General features: G+C 37.5%; 1 protein-coding gene across 4 annotated transcripts in view; it reads left to right on the top strand.

Moving 5' to 3' along the window:
• Nucleotides 1–15,697, top strand: part of LOC133419709 (liprin-alpha-3-like) — a 39,944-nt gene that overhangs the window by 4,213 nt on the left and 20,034 nt on the right. For 3 of the 4 annotated variants that reach the window (XM_061709090.1, XM_061709092.1, XM_061709094.1), the window contains exons 2-7: nucleotides 6,326–7,158; nucleotides 10,961–11,062; nucleotides 12,043–12,207; nucleotides 14,523–14,597; nucleotides 14,723–14,782; nucleotides 14,962–15,090. In XM_061709090.1, coding sequence (XP_061565074.1) covers nucleotides 6,823–7,158; nucleotides 10,961–11,062; nucleotides 12,043–12,207; nucleotides 14,523–14,597; nucleotides 14,723–14,782; nucleotides 14,962–15,090 — 867 coding nt within the window. In that variant the 5' untranslated portion in view covers nucleotides 6,326–6,822. The remainder of the gene's footprint in view (nucleotides 1–6,325; nucleotides 7,159–10,960; nucleotides 11,063–12,042; nucleotides 12,208–14,522; nucleotides 14,598–14,722; nucleotides 14,783–14,961; nucleotides 15,091–15,697) is intronic. The other variant, XM_061709093.1, reaches the window with a different exon arrangement.

Here is a 15,697-nt window from a genome sequence, read left to right as displayed (position 1 = left end):
GCTTCTCTGTTTTTCAGTGCTGGTTGGCCTTGTTAAAACAAAAAGCTGCAAAGTTCCACAAAACCCTGGGTCTCAGTGGGTTAAGCAGCATTCTTTGTTATGCCTGTAGCCTTCAAATAGATATTTTGTCCCACTAGTGCGGCAGCTAAGCTCATATATGGAAGGTATTGTGCATTTTATGATAGAAGCATGAAACTTTCTACATATCATCTACATCCCCCAAGGATTAATTTCTGAAGTGGAAGCACTTTGGGTCTGACCTCTGGTGACCTTGAGAGGTCATTGACCTCAGCATTGCATTTTTCCATTATTTTCGCTTCATTCTCCATTATAATAAGTACATCATTTAAAAAAAAAAAAATGTCTTTGTTATAATAAAGAAAATTTTGCTCAGTCATGGCCTTTTGTATATGACAATACTGTTGCTGACCAGCAGAGGGCAGTAGTTGGCAGTTGGAAGCTGGCAGCACCATTTACTATGACAGAAAGAGTGTGATGTTGTTGTCAGGAAAAGTGAGTATTTTAATCACCATCCATCTGATGAAAGACAATAGCTATTCATTAATTAAATGAAATAGCTAGCTAGCTAACTGTTAATGAATTAAACAAAATAGCCTAGCTAGCTAGCTAGCTGTTGATTAATTAAATAAAATGTCTTGCTGGCTAGCTAACTGTCAATGAATGAAATAAAATAGCTGTATCTAGCTGTTGATGAATTACATAAAATCGTTTGCTAGCTAGCTAGCTATTTATCTGTTAGTGAATGAAACAAATAGCCTAGCTAGCTAGCTGTTAAGTAATTAAATAAAATGTCTTGCTAGCTAGCTAACTGTTAATGAATGAAATAAAATAGCTGTAGCTAGCTGTTGATGAATTACATAAAATATTTTGCTAGCTAGCTAGCTATCTGTTAGTGAATTAAATAAAATAGATATAGCTAGCTGTTAATTAAATAAAATTGTTTGCTAGCTGGTTGTTGATGAATTAAAGCTATCTAACATGTAATAGTAAATTTACACAATGTGTTATGTTCTTTCAGGATTCCTCTGTAGCCTGTGTCAGCTAGCCTCCAGCGCCCTTCAAAATTGTGATAAGTCAACACTGTCTGCATCATGTCAAAACGCCATTTACTGGTTGATCCAACTCAGCCTCTAAGAATTCCAAGTTGAGTAGCCCTATTAACTGGGAACTCTGTGCTCTTTGTCAAATAAAAACAGGAGGAGCTTTGCAATGCCCCACCAGGCATAACAAGCCATCAGAAGACAGTGGTTATGTGTCATTGGCCAGGGATCTCCTTGCATTCCAAGAAATTGGACAAATACCACCTGAGTTGGACTTGGACAGGCTGGATGATGGGAATGGCATAGAGGCCACGCTGAGGACCAACAGAGCACAGTGGCACAAGGCCTGTAGAGTAAAATACAATCAAAGTACACTGCAACGACAGCGGAAGTCATTAGAAAAGTTGGAACAGTGTGATGTAGCCATGGTTCACACACGGTCTTCATCACTGTCATAGTCACAGGCCTTCTTAAGGGCATCTCCGATATCATTCTGAAATGTCAAAAGTGTGTCTCTTCCCTGTGAATGTGCCATTAAACCAGGTACCTCTGAGAGAAGCCTGTTCTTTAGTCTGGTTGTGTGGATCCGATTCCCCACTGTGGCACCAAGCTGTTCAAGTCGAATTTGGTACAGGTTACCCAGGTCAGACAATTTGAATACTGGAGCAGTGTCCTCCTCACTTCTTCTTTCCTCCATGAAGGCTACCAACTCTGCAAACGCAATACCAAGTAGCTGGGCATCTTCCTTGTGTTCATCCTTTGATATAGCCTGCCTTGCTTTGTTATATAGCTTCTGGAGGCAGTTTAGATTATATTTTGCTTCAAGGGCTATCATGTCCGCAGGTGCAAGTTTAGCAAGCAACTCAGTGTCTTCTGTTTCCACGGCAGCTTTTCTAACTTTGGCATCTAACTGTTTTGTTGATGCCATATTGAGCACTTCAGACCCAGTAGGCTTGTTGCAGAAGAAACACAAAGGGTCTTTTGGGTGGATATGACTGTGAGAAGACTGTGTGTGAACCATGGCTACATCACACTGTTCCAACTTTTCTAATGACTTCCGTCGTCGTTGCAGTGTACTTTGATTGTATTTTACTCTACAGGCCTTGTGCCACTGTGCTCTGTTGGTCCTCAGCGTGGCCTCTATGCCATTCCCATCATCCAGCCTGTCCAAGTCCAACTCAGGTGGTATTTGTCCAATTTCTTGGAATGCAAGGAGATCCCTGGCCAATGACACATAACCACTGTCTTCTGATGGCTTGTTATGCCTGGTGGGGCATTGCAAAGCTTCTCCTGTTTTTATTTGACAAAGAGCACAGAGTTCCCAGTTAATAGGGCTACTCAACTTGGAATTCTTAGATGTAAAAGGCTGAGTTGGATCAACCAGTAAATGACGTTTTGACATGATGCAGACAGTGTTGACTTATCACAATTTTGAAGGGCGCTGGAGGCTAGCTGACACAGGCTACAGAGGAATCCTGAAAGAACATAACACATTGTGTAAATTTACTATTACATGTTAGATAGCTTTAATTCATCAACAACCAGCTAGCAAGCAATTTTATTTAATTAATTAACAGCTAGCTAAATCAATTTTATTTAATTCACTAACAGATAGCTAGCTAGCTAGCTAGCAAAATATTTTATGTAATTCATCAACAGCTAGCTACAGCTATTTTATTTCATTCATTAACAGTTAGCTAGCTAGCAAGACATTTTATTTAATTACTCAACAGCTAGATAGCTAGGCTATTTGTTTCATTCACTAACAGATAGCTAGCTAGCTAGCTAGCAAACGATTTTATGTAATTCATCAACAGCTAGATACAGCTATTTTAGTTAATTCATTAACAGTTAGCTAGCTAGCAAGACATTTTATTTAATTAATCAACAGCTAGCTAGCTAGGCTATTTTGTTTAATTCATTAACAGTTAGCTAGCTAGCTATTTCATTTAATTAATTAATAGCTATTGTCTTTCATCAGATGGATGGTGATTAAAATACTCACTTTTCCTGACAGCAACATCACACTCTTTCTGTCATAGTAAATGGTGCTGCCAGCTTCCAACTGCCAACTACTGCCCTCTGCTGGTCAGCAACAGTATTGTCATATACAAAAGGCCATGACTGAGCAAAATTTTCTTTATTATAACAAAGACATTTTTTTTTTTAAATGATGTACTTATTATAATGGAGAATGAAGCGAAAATAATGGAAAAATGCAATGCTGAGGTCAATGACCTCTCAAGGTCACCAGAGGTCAGACCCAAAGTGCTTCCACTTCAGAAATTAATCCTTGGGGGATGTAGATGATATGTAGAAAGTTTCATGCTTCTATCATAAAATGCACAATTGGTTTGCTTATCTGCCGCACTACACCTGCTTCAAGCAGAGTTATACTGGCAGTATAGGAAGCGTTGCCAAAGCATTCAAGAAATTATTAGCAATCTAACATCTGAGAATATTTTAGCTTTGCAGCAGCCATTAAATACAGAGTGATTATTAACTTTTATTTTGGTTTTGTTGGTACAAAGATAGCAGAAAAAATTACAAAGTTTTCTAAAACTAAAAACAAAAAAAATCATGTGCTAACTGTCAATTTCAAGGTATGCTAACTTTCAATCATTACATCACAACAGGCTGAAAAGTAAAGTCGGGCCACACCCTCAAGTTTAAATGGCAGGCAACTTTGACATTCATTTTTTAACACCTTGATGTACACAACATTTCATGAAAAAATCTGACATGTTTACTTTATTTCTCAGTTTTATAAAAATGGTGAAGAAATATTTTGGGCAGAAATGTCCGGAATGGTAGGATTTGATTAGACAGCTTCCAAAGAGACAGGAGGACACATTTCCATTCTATCAAACACAGTCCTTGAGGTATGATGTGACATTTAAATAAAATTTAAAAAATCTCATTAACACCCCTACTGGCCAATTAGTTGCAAGTTTGGTACATTTTTTCGATGTGCCATAATGAACAGACAATAAACTCATTTTTAATGTAGATTATTTTGTTAGAGTGCCACCTAAAGAGATGTTGAGATCATGTTAGTTGTTAAAGTTGTTGTGGATTAGAATCATTATACCAAGTTTGGTTGATGTATAATTTATATGATGTATAATTTTGCATATAGGCTATGATCTAGTAAATACCTTAAGTTGAAGATAGAGATGTTGGGGGTAATGAACATAACTTAATCCCCCTCCAAAGAATGGGACCCTGGATTTAAACAAGGGCGGGGATTTTAAGACCAGCAGCGATCTTGGCATGTGAGAGGAAAATACCTTTTGCTCCTTAAATAGATGTATAAGTGAGATGAATGAATTAAAGTAAAAGGGTCAAAAAGAGCATTAAACACAGTTTGCCTAGTCTGCCTGACAGCTCCAAGGAGTTGCATCATTTTTGACTCCTCATTGACTTTGGTCCCATAGGAAGATGCAAAAAAAACAAAAGAAATTCTCAAATGCTCTAAAGAAACTTTTTTGAATTTCATTTAAATAAGCACAATGTACTGATTTTAAAATTATGTAAAATCTGTAAATGATTGAGAATACTGAATGTTGAAACTGATTCACACTGAATTTGGTGCCTGAAGAGATTTTCAATACAGTCAGGAGGACAACAAAGTCTGTAAAAGCTGAGTTGTACCTCGTAAAACAGGTCCCATTAACTATACTGATTGGGAACAAGTGTTCAATACAACTAGGTATAACTAATCAACCACTAAAGTAGCGACTAGTTGTTAAAGTATGTGTTTGTGAACAGTTTAATGATTCAAAATTACATTTCAGGTCCCAATCTAAAAATACAGAGGATGTGGGGATTTCCTCGTCAAGCTTAATGTCATTAAAATTTTCAGAGAATCTGGTTAAAATCTGCTAATAATAATAAAAAGCTAATAATTCAATATAAACATGCATTGTTGATAATTAACGATGAATGAAATTACATAGAAAAACTAGGTTTTTTTGCACTATAATCATAGAACACCTAAAATGGATTTTAATTTGACTGTTTTTGAAGTTTAAATGGTGTCCGTATTAATGGTGCCATCGGTGTAAACCGGAGTCAAGTTCTCTCGTCTGATTTATGTCTAACCTGGCAATAAAGCTTTTTCTGATTCTGATTCTGATTCTAAAGATTTATAAAGAGTTTTAAACTTTTAAAGCCCAACATATGAACCAATACACAGAAACTCCACGCACACACATATGTACACACATCTATTTATTTATCTATTACGGTATTATATATTGAAAGTAAAAAAAAATAAAATAAAAAAAAATGTCAGTACCAGTTTATAAATAATGCTATAAGCTAATGCTCTGAATGTCACAGTGAAGAATACCAACAAGCTGCGATCCAATAGTGCTGATACAAATGAAAACAGGGAACAAGTCGAGTGAGATGACGTATTTGAATCACCTGTGCCTAATCCAGAACACAAAGAAAATCATTTTGCTGTGAACACTTTTATAAATGTGGATGTTGCACTCTTTCAATTATAGTCATTCATTAAAGTGAAAGCTTGACATTTTAGGAAATAGGCATGATCATTTTTCTTTCTGGAAATTCACTGAGGACAATCAATACCAGTGTCTGTCGAACACACTGTGAGTTACAGCCTTTAGTTATCATGAAAACCCCAAACTGCTAACCTGGTTCTGCCTGAAGATATTAAAAAAGAGAAAGAAAAGCAGATACAGTACATAGTAAGGTTGTTGTTTTTTTTCTGGAGGTCTCAGCTGAAACCTAGCTAATTGGCTACTAGCTGTATTTAACAGTCAGATAAAAGTGGTGCTGCATTGATTTTTTTTCCTGTCTAGCTCTTGGTATTTCCCAAAATGGTGACGTATTGCTTGAGTGCACCAAAGTCCAAGTAAGATTCTGCAACTGAGTTCAGCAGTATTACTGTAGCTTCCTTTTAAAGTTGCATGACTCAGAGCCTGTTATTCAGATAAAGCTGCCATGTGCTGCACCTCGACAGCTTTAAGGATTGCAGTAGGAGCAGAGATTCATAGATGCTAATTTCATTGGAGGTGTCATGACATTATTATGTACTAGGTAATTTTTTTCTTTTTATTGTTGTCAAAAATGCTGTGAAAAGTGAAAACTATCAGTTTGAATTGCTGTCACATTTCCATGGACATACATTAGCCTGTGTGGTTTGTCTGCAATTACCATTACTTCACCAGTGCACTTTATCATCAGTTGGATTCATTGAGAGAGATCTAATGCAAACCTACTCTGTTTTCCAGCTTCTGTCCTGTGATTCGAGGAGCGCTCTTCCTTTTTGGACACAATTTAGGATCATCAACCCTTCTATGTCCCTTCCTTCCCCAGATCCCCCACCCTTCCTCACTCCTTTGCCAATCCTAGCTCGTGACAGACGGGCATCCGTGTAGATACTCCATCCTCTTGCGTAACAAGGGAACACACAAGCATTCTGGTCATTTACCATGAAGCCTGAGACTTTGTGACGGGAGACAAGTGAGGATAGATGCACTGAAGTGGGTGCATGAGAGGAAACACAAAGGCAATAAACACAAGAAGATGTAGATGTAGGCATCACAACAGAGATGATATTTTTGGAAAACTGAACATGCAAAGATTTATATTTTATACATAAAACTTTTAGTAAAAGTTCTTAAAAAAACAACAACAAAAAGCTAAGGCACAGTAATAGACATTTTGCACTTACAATAATACCCACATTTAGTTTTCATTATTGACTGGAATCACACGCCACCGTCTCATGATGATGTGCGAGGTGATGCCCACCATATCTGAGGATGGGCGAAGCGGAACTGGCGGAGGATCCTCCTCACCTGCAGGAGCAGGAATTGGCGGCTCTGGCGGGACAATGGGCGGAGGAGGATTCAGTGGCAGGGAGCCCAGAGGTGGAGGAGACGAAGGGGGCAGCACGGGGAACCTGGAGTCTCTCATGGTCAACATGCTAACAGAGAGGGAGAGGCTGCTGGAGAACCTGAGGGAGACGCAGGACAGCCTGGGCACAGCTCAGCTCCGCCTCCGCGAGCTCGGCCACGAGAAGGAGTCACTTCAAAGGCAGCTATCCATTGCTTTGCCACAGGTGAGGCTTTTGTGTGCTTATTCTCCATCTTTCTTGAGGAGTCAATTGTGTTTGGAATGAAAAGGTTAAGTTCTCTATGTGAGGTCATATTGTGTATCCCCCCTATTACCAGAGGTGTCAAGTAACGAAGTACAAATACCGTATTTTCTGGACTATAAGCCAGTACTTTTTTCATAGGTTTTGAACCATGCGGCTTATACAAAGGTGCGGCTATTCTGTGGATTTTTCTTCCATCTCTAGGGGGAGTGCTAACCGGAATTAGAATAAAAACTAAGACAAAATAAATGCAAAGAAGAATACGCTACTTCTTCTTTAGCAGATAGAAGTAGAAGCAGATTTCAAACAGATAAATAGATAAATAAATACCGGTTATTCTCTCTTGGTTCTGTCCCGTTTTAATCAGCAAAGTTGCTGCCGTGTTAAAAGACACTGTTAGGAAAAGATCTATTTAGGTACAAACATGTACATCATTTACAGTTCAAAATCCTTCTGTACATGTAGTAAATATCTAATCTAACAACATAAATATCTGCGGCTTGCATATCTTTTTTTTTTAAATAGAGCGGATGCGGCTTATATACAGGTGCGGCTTATCGTCCAGAAAATACGGTACTTTGTTACCTTACTTAAGTAGAAATTTTGGTTATCTATACTTCACTGGAGTAATTATTTTTCAGACGACTTTTTACTTTTACTCCTTACATTTTCACGCAATTATCTGTACTTTTTACTCCTTACATTTTAAAAACAGCCTTGTTACTCTATTTCATTTCACCCTTTAAAAAAAAACTATCCAGTTAAATTGCGCCATCCGGATAGAGTGAATTTGGTTGTGGTTGTTTCAGATGTTCTCAGCCACAACCACTCAGATTCCTGCAACTAAACTTGGATGTACATTCCAATAAAGGTTAGGATAAATGATAACATGCCTCTGAAGTTTGACTTTTTGCACCATTACAATACTTATAGGGAACTAGTCATCATATCTCCTGCTCTCTGAAACACATGTTAATGCTCAATAGTACACATATATGGTTCTTTAATATATTTGAATTATACTAAGATGCATTCATTTTCAATGGCTTTTATCCTTAATGGCTTTTTTCCACCTTACATTACTTTTACTTTTATACTTTAAGTAGTTTTGAAACCAGTACTTTTATACTTTTACTTGAGTAAAAAACTTGAGTTGATACTTCAACTTCTACAGGAGTATTTTAAACTCTAGTATCTATACTTCTACCTGAGTAATGAATGTGAATACTTTTGACACCTCTGTCTATTACCAGAAATGATTAAGTTTATGTGTGGTTTCCTGTGTGTTATTGTACACTTAAATCATGAACGTTGTTTTTATTTACACTTTCTTTTCCTACTATTGTCTGGCTGTCTAATCTAAGTCCTAATTTTATCTTTATTGGTTTTTGAGGTTTCATTTTGTCTGTTGACCATGTTATTAGGAAAAGTTGTTGCTGGGGAACAATACTTATTACCAGCCTCAGCTGAGTCTAAGTCTGTACTTGATTCTTAGGATACTGTATTGTACCTTAAAACCCTAGTATGCACTGCATTTTTTTTTCGTTTTTTTTTCCTCGGACAAAGACTGGCTGGAACTGAATATATAGTTTTTTAGATCTTACATCTTACATTTGCTTTGCACACGTATACATACATATATATATATATATATATATATATATATATATATATATATATATATATATATATATATATATATATATATATATATATATACACCGTGTATATATATATATATATATATATATATATATATATATGTATGTATACGCAAATGAGCAAATGACAATTGCAAAGAAGGATAAAATTGTATTCATGTTACGTTACATAGCCTAACTGCAATAAAATGACAGATCTAACGCGCTTTCAAAGCTCATCAAGGTACCACTAATACAAATAATGACTGACTTGACCACAGTAAATATTCTGATCATCAATACATTTTCCCGATGCAAATATGACATGTCATCATTCACTCCAAAATATGCATTATCGATTGTCTAATCGAACTGAAATCGTTTGAGCTTCATGAAGAGGCGGAGACAGGAAGTAACTTGGACCAGGTTTAGTTCAGAGATAGTTACCATGGTAACAGACTCCAAGTATGAGATACTTTTCTTAAACGTTTCTTAAACGGGCTTAACTGAAGCCAAAATCTAAATCAATCCCCCTCGTCGATTGTGGTTCTTTAAATAGACTGGTAGCCACCTAGCGTTTGTGGTCCAGCGTTGCATCTTTACAGAATTCATCCATGGTATGTAACTCCATGCTGTGCATGAACATGCAGTCCTCACATAAAGGGATTGTGAACTTGGCCCTTCAATCCACCAAATATACATGTGATTCTCTGTGCAGGTGTGTAGCTCTCCAACACCTGCGGTGCTGCATTTCAGCTCCGCTACAGTTCATCTGTGTCTTTTTATTCTTCCGCAATTTATTTGGGCTGTCTACAACCAAACGTACTGTGAGAGATTATTTTTTCCCTTTCAAAATCTTATTTTGTGGTTTCCATGGTTGTAGGTGTAATTTTATCTGGCATACTTATGATAAAATAATTTATCAGTAACCCTAAAAATAAGCAATAAGAAAAATACTAATAGCAGCTGTTATAGCCCTAAACATGTCTGACATAATCTTATAGACCTCTGAAAGGTTAATAATTGTATGTATTACTTAAGAGCTGCTTTAATGAATTGTATTTCAATCTACAACTCTATTTGAATTCACATTTATATGCAAAAATGTAAAAACATTACAAATGAGATGCAGGTTGAGGGCGTTTTTTTTCTTTTTTATTGTATTTCCCACATTTATAACTCATGCACTGTAAGCAGAGAAGGACTGGAAATTAATTTAAATGAATGGAAACCAGGGCCCACCGAGACATAGTGGCTGAAATAGAAAAGAAACGACAAGGGGACGAGGGAAACCAATGGGGAAGCTGACCCCAATGCAAACAAGAAACAATCCCGTACAGCCGAGAGCCAATCATCCCACTGTGTTACCATCTGTGGAGAGCTGTCTTTCACTCTCCTCTCCTTTACAAACACAGATGCATTTCATGCCTCTACTCTCAACTGTTTTTGCATCATAAAGCATAAACATCTGCAGATTTATTCCCCCAAACAGCTACTGTCTCTTTGAAAAAATCTGGTAGTTTTATGGAGACATAAAGAATCATTGACCGTGGACTTTGCAGGTTTTTTTTTTCCTCTCTCTCTTTTTCAGATCGCGTACGTAAGGCAGGCTCTCCTGTTTGCACTCAGGAGTTGCAGATATATTCCCGGCAATGTTGTAAATGCCTCATCAATGCTTTGTTTGTGGGGCCTCTCTTGTGCATCCCAGTGTTGAGCCATTTTGTAACAGTGTGATGTAATCCAACCATGAAAAAGAGTTTACAGCGGAGGATGAGAGAGAGTGCTGGTGAAAAATGTGTCAGTGATTCGCATGATTGTTATGTAGGTTTACATCATGCCCATCCTCCCACATTCCCAGTCTCAGGTGTTTTACAAAGCGTGAACCTGGACATCTTTGCTTTTGCAGATTCATAATATTCTATATATTCATTTCCTGCTTGGCAGTGTTTAAAGCAAACAGTTTTATTTAATTTGAAGAATCACTGGGTTTTTTTGTAATATTTTTTTCTTTAAACTCTCATTGTACTGTAGCCCAGCTGGATGTTCAGAGAACACTTAGAATATTGAAAACATATCTTCAAACAGTTTGCTTTCTTGCCCCTGAATGCAGCTTGTGTTTTCCACAGGAGTTTGCTGTGTTGACTAAAGAGCTCAACGTTTGCCGGGAGCACCTTCTGGAAAGGGAGGAAGAAATTGCTGAGCTCAAGGCAGAGAGAAACAACACACGCGTAAGATGTTTAGCGTCCATTTTGCCTATTAGCGCTGTAACAGTCTCTGTGCTATCTTCCTCACCAACTGTGGGTGTGACACTGTTTCATTTTATTCTGTTTAAATTGTTTTCCCTTTTATTTTCTCATCAATGTTTTCTTTCCTTTTCATTTTTATTCGTCTTCATCCGCTTTCCCTATCCCTCCTGCCCACTCGTCGTCCTTCTGTTTTATTTGGGACTCTCACCACTAGGGTTGCCACCTTTCAGAAATAGAAATAAGGGACGCCCGGATTTCAGCAGCGCAGGAGCCAAAAAAAAAGCCCCAAAACTTCTAAACTGAATAAAAATGTGTTTATTTTATATGAAAAAACAAAATGCTTTGATTTAAAGTTTAAAGTGCTTTAATAGCATTGAACTTGCATGACTGTAGAGACAGACAACCATAAATAGCCTCCTATTCTATGTATGTCCACATCAGCCAAGATGTAATATATAGTTACAGGTGAAGAATATGGTGTAAAAGTTAATTTATTTCAATAATTCAACTAGAATATGGTGTAAAAGTTAATTTATTTCAATAATTCAACTAGAATATGGTGTAAAGGTTAATTTATTTCAATAATTCAACTAGAATATGGTGTAAAAGTTAACTTATTTTAATAATTCAACTAGAATATGGTGTAAAAATTAATGAAAATACGGTACAAATCGTGTCCCGTATTAGTTCAATACGGGACGCAACATTTCTTTCCTCAGATAAAGGACAATTCCGTATTTTACGGGACGGGTGGCAACCCTACTCACCACCCAACTTAGTTTCTTTTTTATTATTAAATCCTTCATTGCCATTTTTCCTCTATTTTCCAACCTACTTTTTTCTCTGTCTTTTACTTCCTTACTGTCCATATCCACATCCTTTCAACTGCTTGTCTTACCTCCAAATTTACCTTGTTGTCACCCCCCTGCTCTTCTTCCCCTTTCTTCCACACAATCCCATAGTTACTGCTCGAACACCTAGAGTGTCTAGTGTCTCGGCACGAGCGCAGTTTGAGGATGACTGTGGTGAAGAGGCAAGCCCAGTCCCCTGCAGGGGTCTCCAGCGAGGTGGAGGTCCTCAAGGCCCTCAAGTCACTGTTTGAGCACCACAAGGCCCTGGATGAGAAGGTGGGTCAAACAAAAGCAGCTATGAAAAGTTTGTTTTGTCCTATTTATGTGCTTTATAGTCTCTTTCAGCAAATCAGCTGTCTGCAATCAAAGAGAAAGATATTTCACACATTTCCTGATAGACTTGCATCATTTTTTTTTTTTTAACAACTTTATTTTTCATTTTTCCATATATCAAAAACATCGGCATCATTAGTTATGCATTTCTTACAAAAGTTGTAACCCCCCCCCCTCCCCCTCCAGTTGGCATCCCCACAAACACATCAAAAAAAAAAAAAGAAAAAGGACAGACAGGAAAGACTCAAATCTGTGTCGATCATTAAAGTCATAACACCAACATTTTGGACCTTTGGCATAGAGAGAAAAAAATTCCAACAGTCAGGATATGGGCATTAAAAATATTTTTAGGCAAGAAGTTAAGCAAAAGGCAGGCTCTTGATATGATTTATGAACTGTGACCAGGTTCTGTTATATTTATCCTCCAACCCATGTACTGTATACCTCATTTTTTCCAGAGCCAACCCCAACATCAGACTTCAATCATTTTTACGTAGAAACAATGACCTCATCAATGTTAACTGTGATGCATTTAAAATATATCAGAAGGGTAAGTTTTAGTGTGTAATTTCTTATAAAAGTTGCGTATTTGAAAGGCAGGTACATGTACGTAGAGAAATCCGCACAAATGTACATGCAAAACTATCCATGCAATAGAGCATTTATACCCCACGAAGGGAACAAACTATTTTTTGAGAAAAAGAGGATGATTCATGATAGGCATGATTCCTGATATCAGCACCACTAACGTGTTTTAATCACTCTAACGACTGCCACTGCAAATACTATAATAGATCCTCCTGCTGTTGCTTGACAAAGCCATCACAATATTTGACTGAAATATAAGTACTACCACGACTAAAATTGTGTGACATATAATTAATAGTTCTGTTAATTTGATATGTTGGTTGAGCATAGTACCTCCAGAAAATGACTTTTAACATATGCTCCAACTACTCACAACTCCTAGGAAGTCCATGAGGACATTTCAGTTTTCTGGGTATTGTGTGCGTGCGTGCGTGCGTGCGTGCGTGCGTGCGTGCGTGCGTGCGTGCGTGCGTGCGTGCGTGCGTGCGTGCGTGCGTGCGTGCGTGCGTGCGTGCGTGCGTGCGTGCGTGTGTGTGGTGCCTGGTTTTCACATTTGAAGCTTTCAAAATTAATAAAATGTTCCGACATACCGGATCTATTGTCCATCGTGCAAACTTTTCAAATTTTAATATATGTTGCTTCCGACAGGGGCGCTATCAAATCCTTTGCTAAAAATTGAGGATTTGATGCTGAAAATAGGTTTAAAAGATGCCAGCTGCTCATCGGTGCTATATTTGTCATTTTCAATAGGAAGCAGTGAGATAATGTTGGTCTGTGCAGTCCTCATACTTTTTGTACGCACCATAAACCTATATAAGCTTATAAAGGAGGCTTATTATAAGAGACTCCAATCATGACAAACAAGATAATGGAATATCATTTACATTTAGATAAACATCAACAGCAAACATGTGCTTGTTCTACATTTTAAAGCTGAGCATTGAGAAATACATTTCCTGGCTAAAAAATAAATAAATAAATCACAGCCTGGATTTAACTAAACAAAGAAGGGACATCAACTGATTACAAAAGGTGTGCATTAATGAATGCAGGTTTATCTCTATCTGGTCCAGCAAGGAGCCTTTCATTGCTTCAAGCATTAATGTGGGAAGACATGGTTTCCTGTGGTTGTTGACAGAACAGACTACTAGAGCTGTGTCAAGAACTGTCAAAGATATTATTAAAAAACGTATTATTATTCTTTAATGATCATGATTGGAAATCACTTAAAGCTTTGGTAAGTTGATGTTTGTATTATGATGTGGGGTTCCTTCAGTTGGTCACATTGAGGCTCAGAAACCTTTTTTTTTACCAAATAATGAGGTCGCTGAGTCTCTGAATTTTTTTTTTTTTTTTACTGCATCTTCCAAGATAAAACTGAATGGTTCATTGGGCTCAATGAATGCAATTCTTACCGTGATGTTTCTTGCATTTATCTAAATAATGCCACGTCCAATGCATGACATAACCAAAGCCCGAGATCGTCCAACTGAATTTCAGCATTGTTATGTTATTGGCCAAGCAGCTTCTGCAAGATTACACAGTTTGACCAGTTTTTAAAAGCAACACAACAGCACGTTTCCCCTCAATTCTGTTCTCTAAATTCGCTTACACTGCTCTGTTATTGATGTGAATTATTGATTGATTGCTATTCTTGTTCCAACATACAGGTTCGGGAGAGGCTCCGTGTGGCCCTCGAGAGGGTGTCCATGTTAGAGGACCAACTTGCAACATCTTCTCAAGAGGTAAGGTCAAATAAGAATGAGTTTTCGCATCTCAAGAAATGTCAGCAATGACAAAAAATAACTACAACAAAAAAAAATGCAAATTTAAAATGTCTGATTGCCTGTTTTGTTTTCCTTCTTTTCAGGTAATCTCATTAAAAGACCAAATTAAAAGACGTCAACAAGGGGTGGACGGCGGGAAAGATGTAAGGGAGGGTTTTATGCTCGTTGGTTCCAGTAGTTTTGTGTATGTGTTAGAAAAGTAGAGTACCGTGGGTACCGTGGTGTGTCAGTGTGACTTTAACTCCCACTCACTTTGAATCTGATTCTAACTGATTATTTTTCTACATCATCCTCATTTTGTGCGATATTGTCATCATTCCAGCGGCTACCCAATGGCCCCTCATCTGGCGTGGAGGACGGGGAGCTTGACAGACAGAGGGAGGGAGAAATAGAGCGACAGAGAGCCGAACTGTCCCAGCTGAGGGAGAGGCTGGCGCTCATGTGCCGACAGGTGAGTGATGTTGTATGTCTGTCAGCACGCCCGCCGATAGGGGGGGACAAACGGGTCTGTTGTCCCGGGCCCAGGGTAGTTTGTGTAGAGAATCTATGAGGCCTCTATTTTCTTCTTCTCTTCTTCTCTTTTCTGAGCACCAGACTTGTGCTGACCGGACATTTTGACCATTCTAATGGTTGACTTAAATGATAACATCAAATTTTGAACAAAAAAACATTTTTGTGTTGGGGGTTATTGAGCAATTAGGACAATTAGGAAGAAAACAAATAACAAGCTTTTATGTAACTCAAATACTACATATTTTTTCCACAAATAGGCATATTTTGAAACATTTTGAAAAATGATTCCATAATTTAATGAGAATAAAAAAAATATATATATATATATATTTTTTTTTTTTTCAGGGGGGGGGGGGGCAGAATTGAAAAAAAAAAAAAAATAATATATATATATTTTTTTAATTCTCATTAAATTATGGAATCATTTTTCAAAATGTTTCAAAATATGCCTATTTGTGGAAAAAATATGTAGTATTTGAGTTACATAAAAGCTTGTTATTTGTTTTCTTCCTAATTGTCCTTGTGGCCAAGAACCCCCAACACAA

The sequence above is a fragment of the Cololabis saira genome, chromosome 19, assembly GCF_033807715.1.
Source record: "Cololabis saira isolate AMF1-May2022 chromosome 19, fColSai1.1, whole genome shotgun sequence".
Classification (NCBI taxonomy): Eukaryota; Metazoa; Chordata; class Actinopteri; order Beloniformes; family Belonidae; genus Cololabis; species Cololabis saira.
This window is presented reverse-complemented; position numbering and strand designations above follow the sequence as displayed.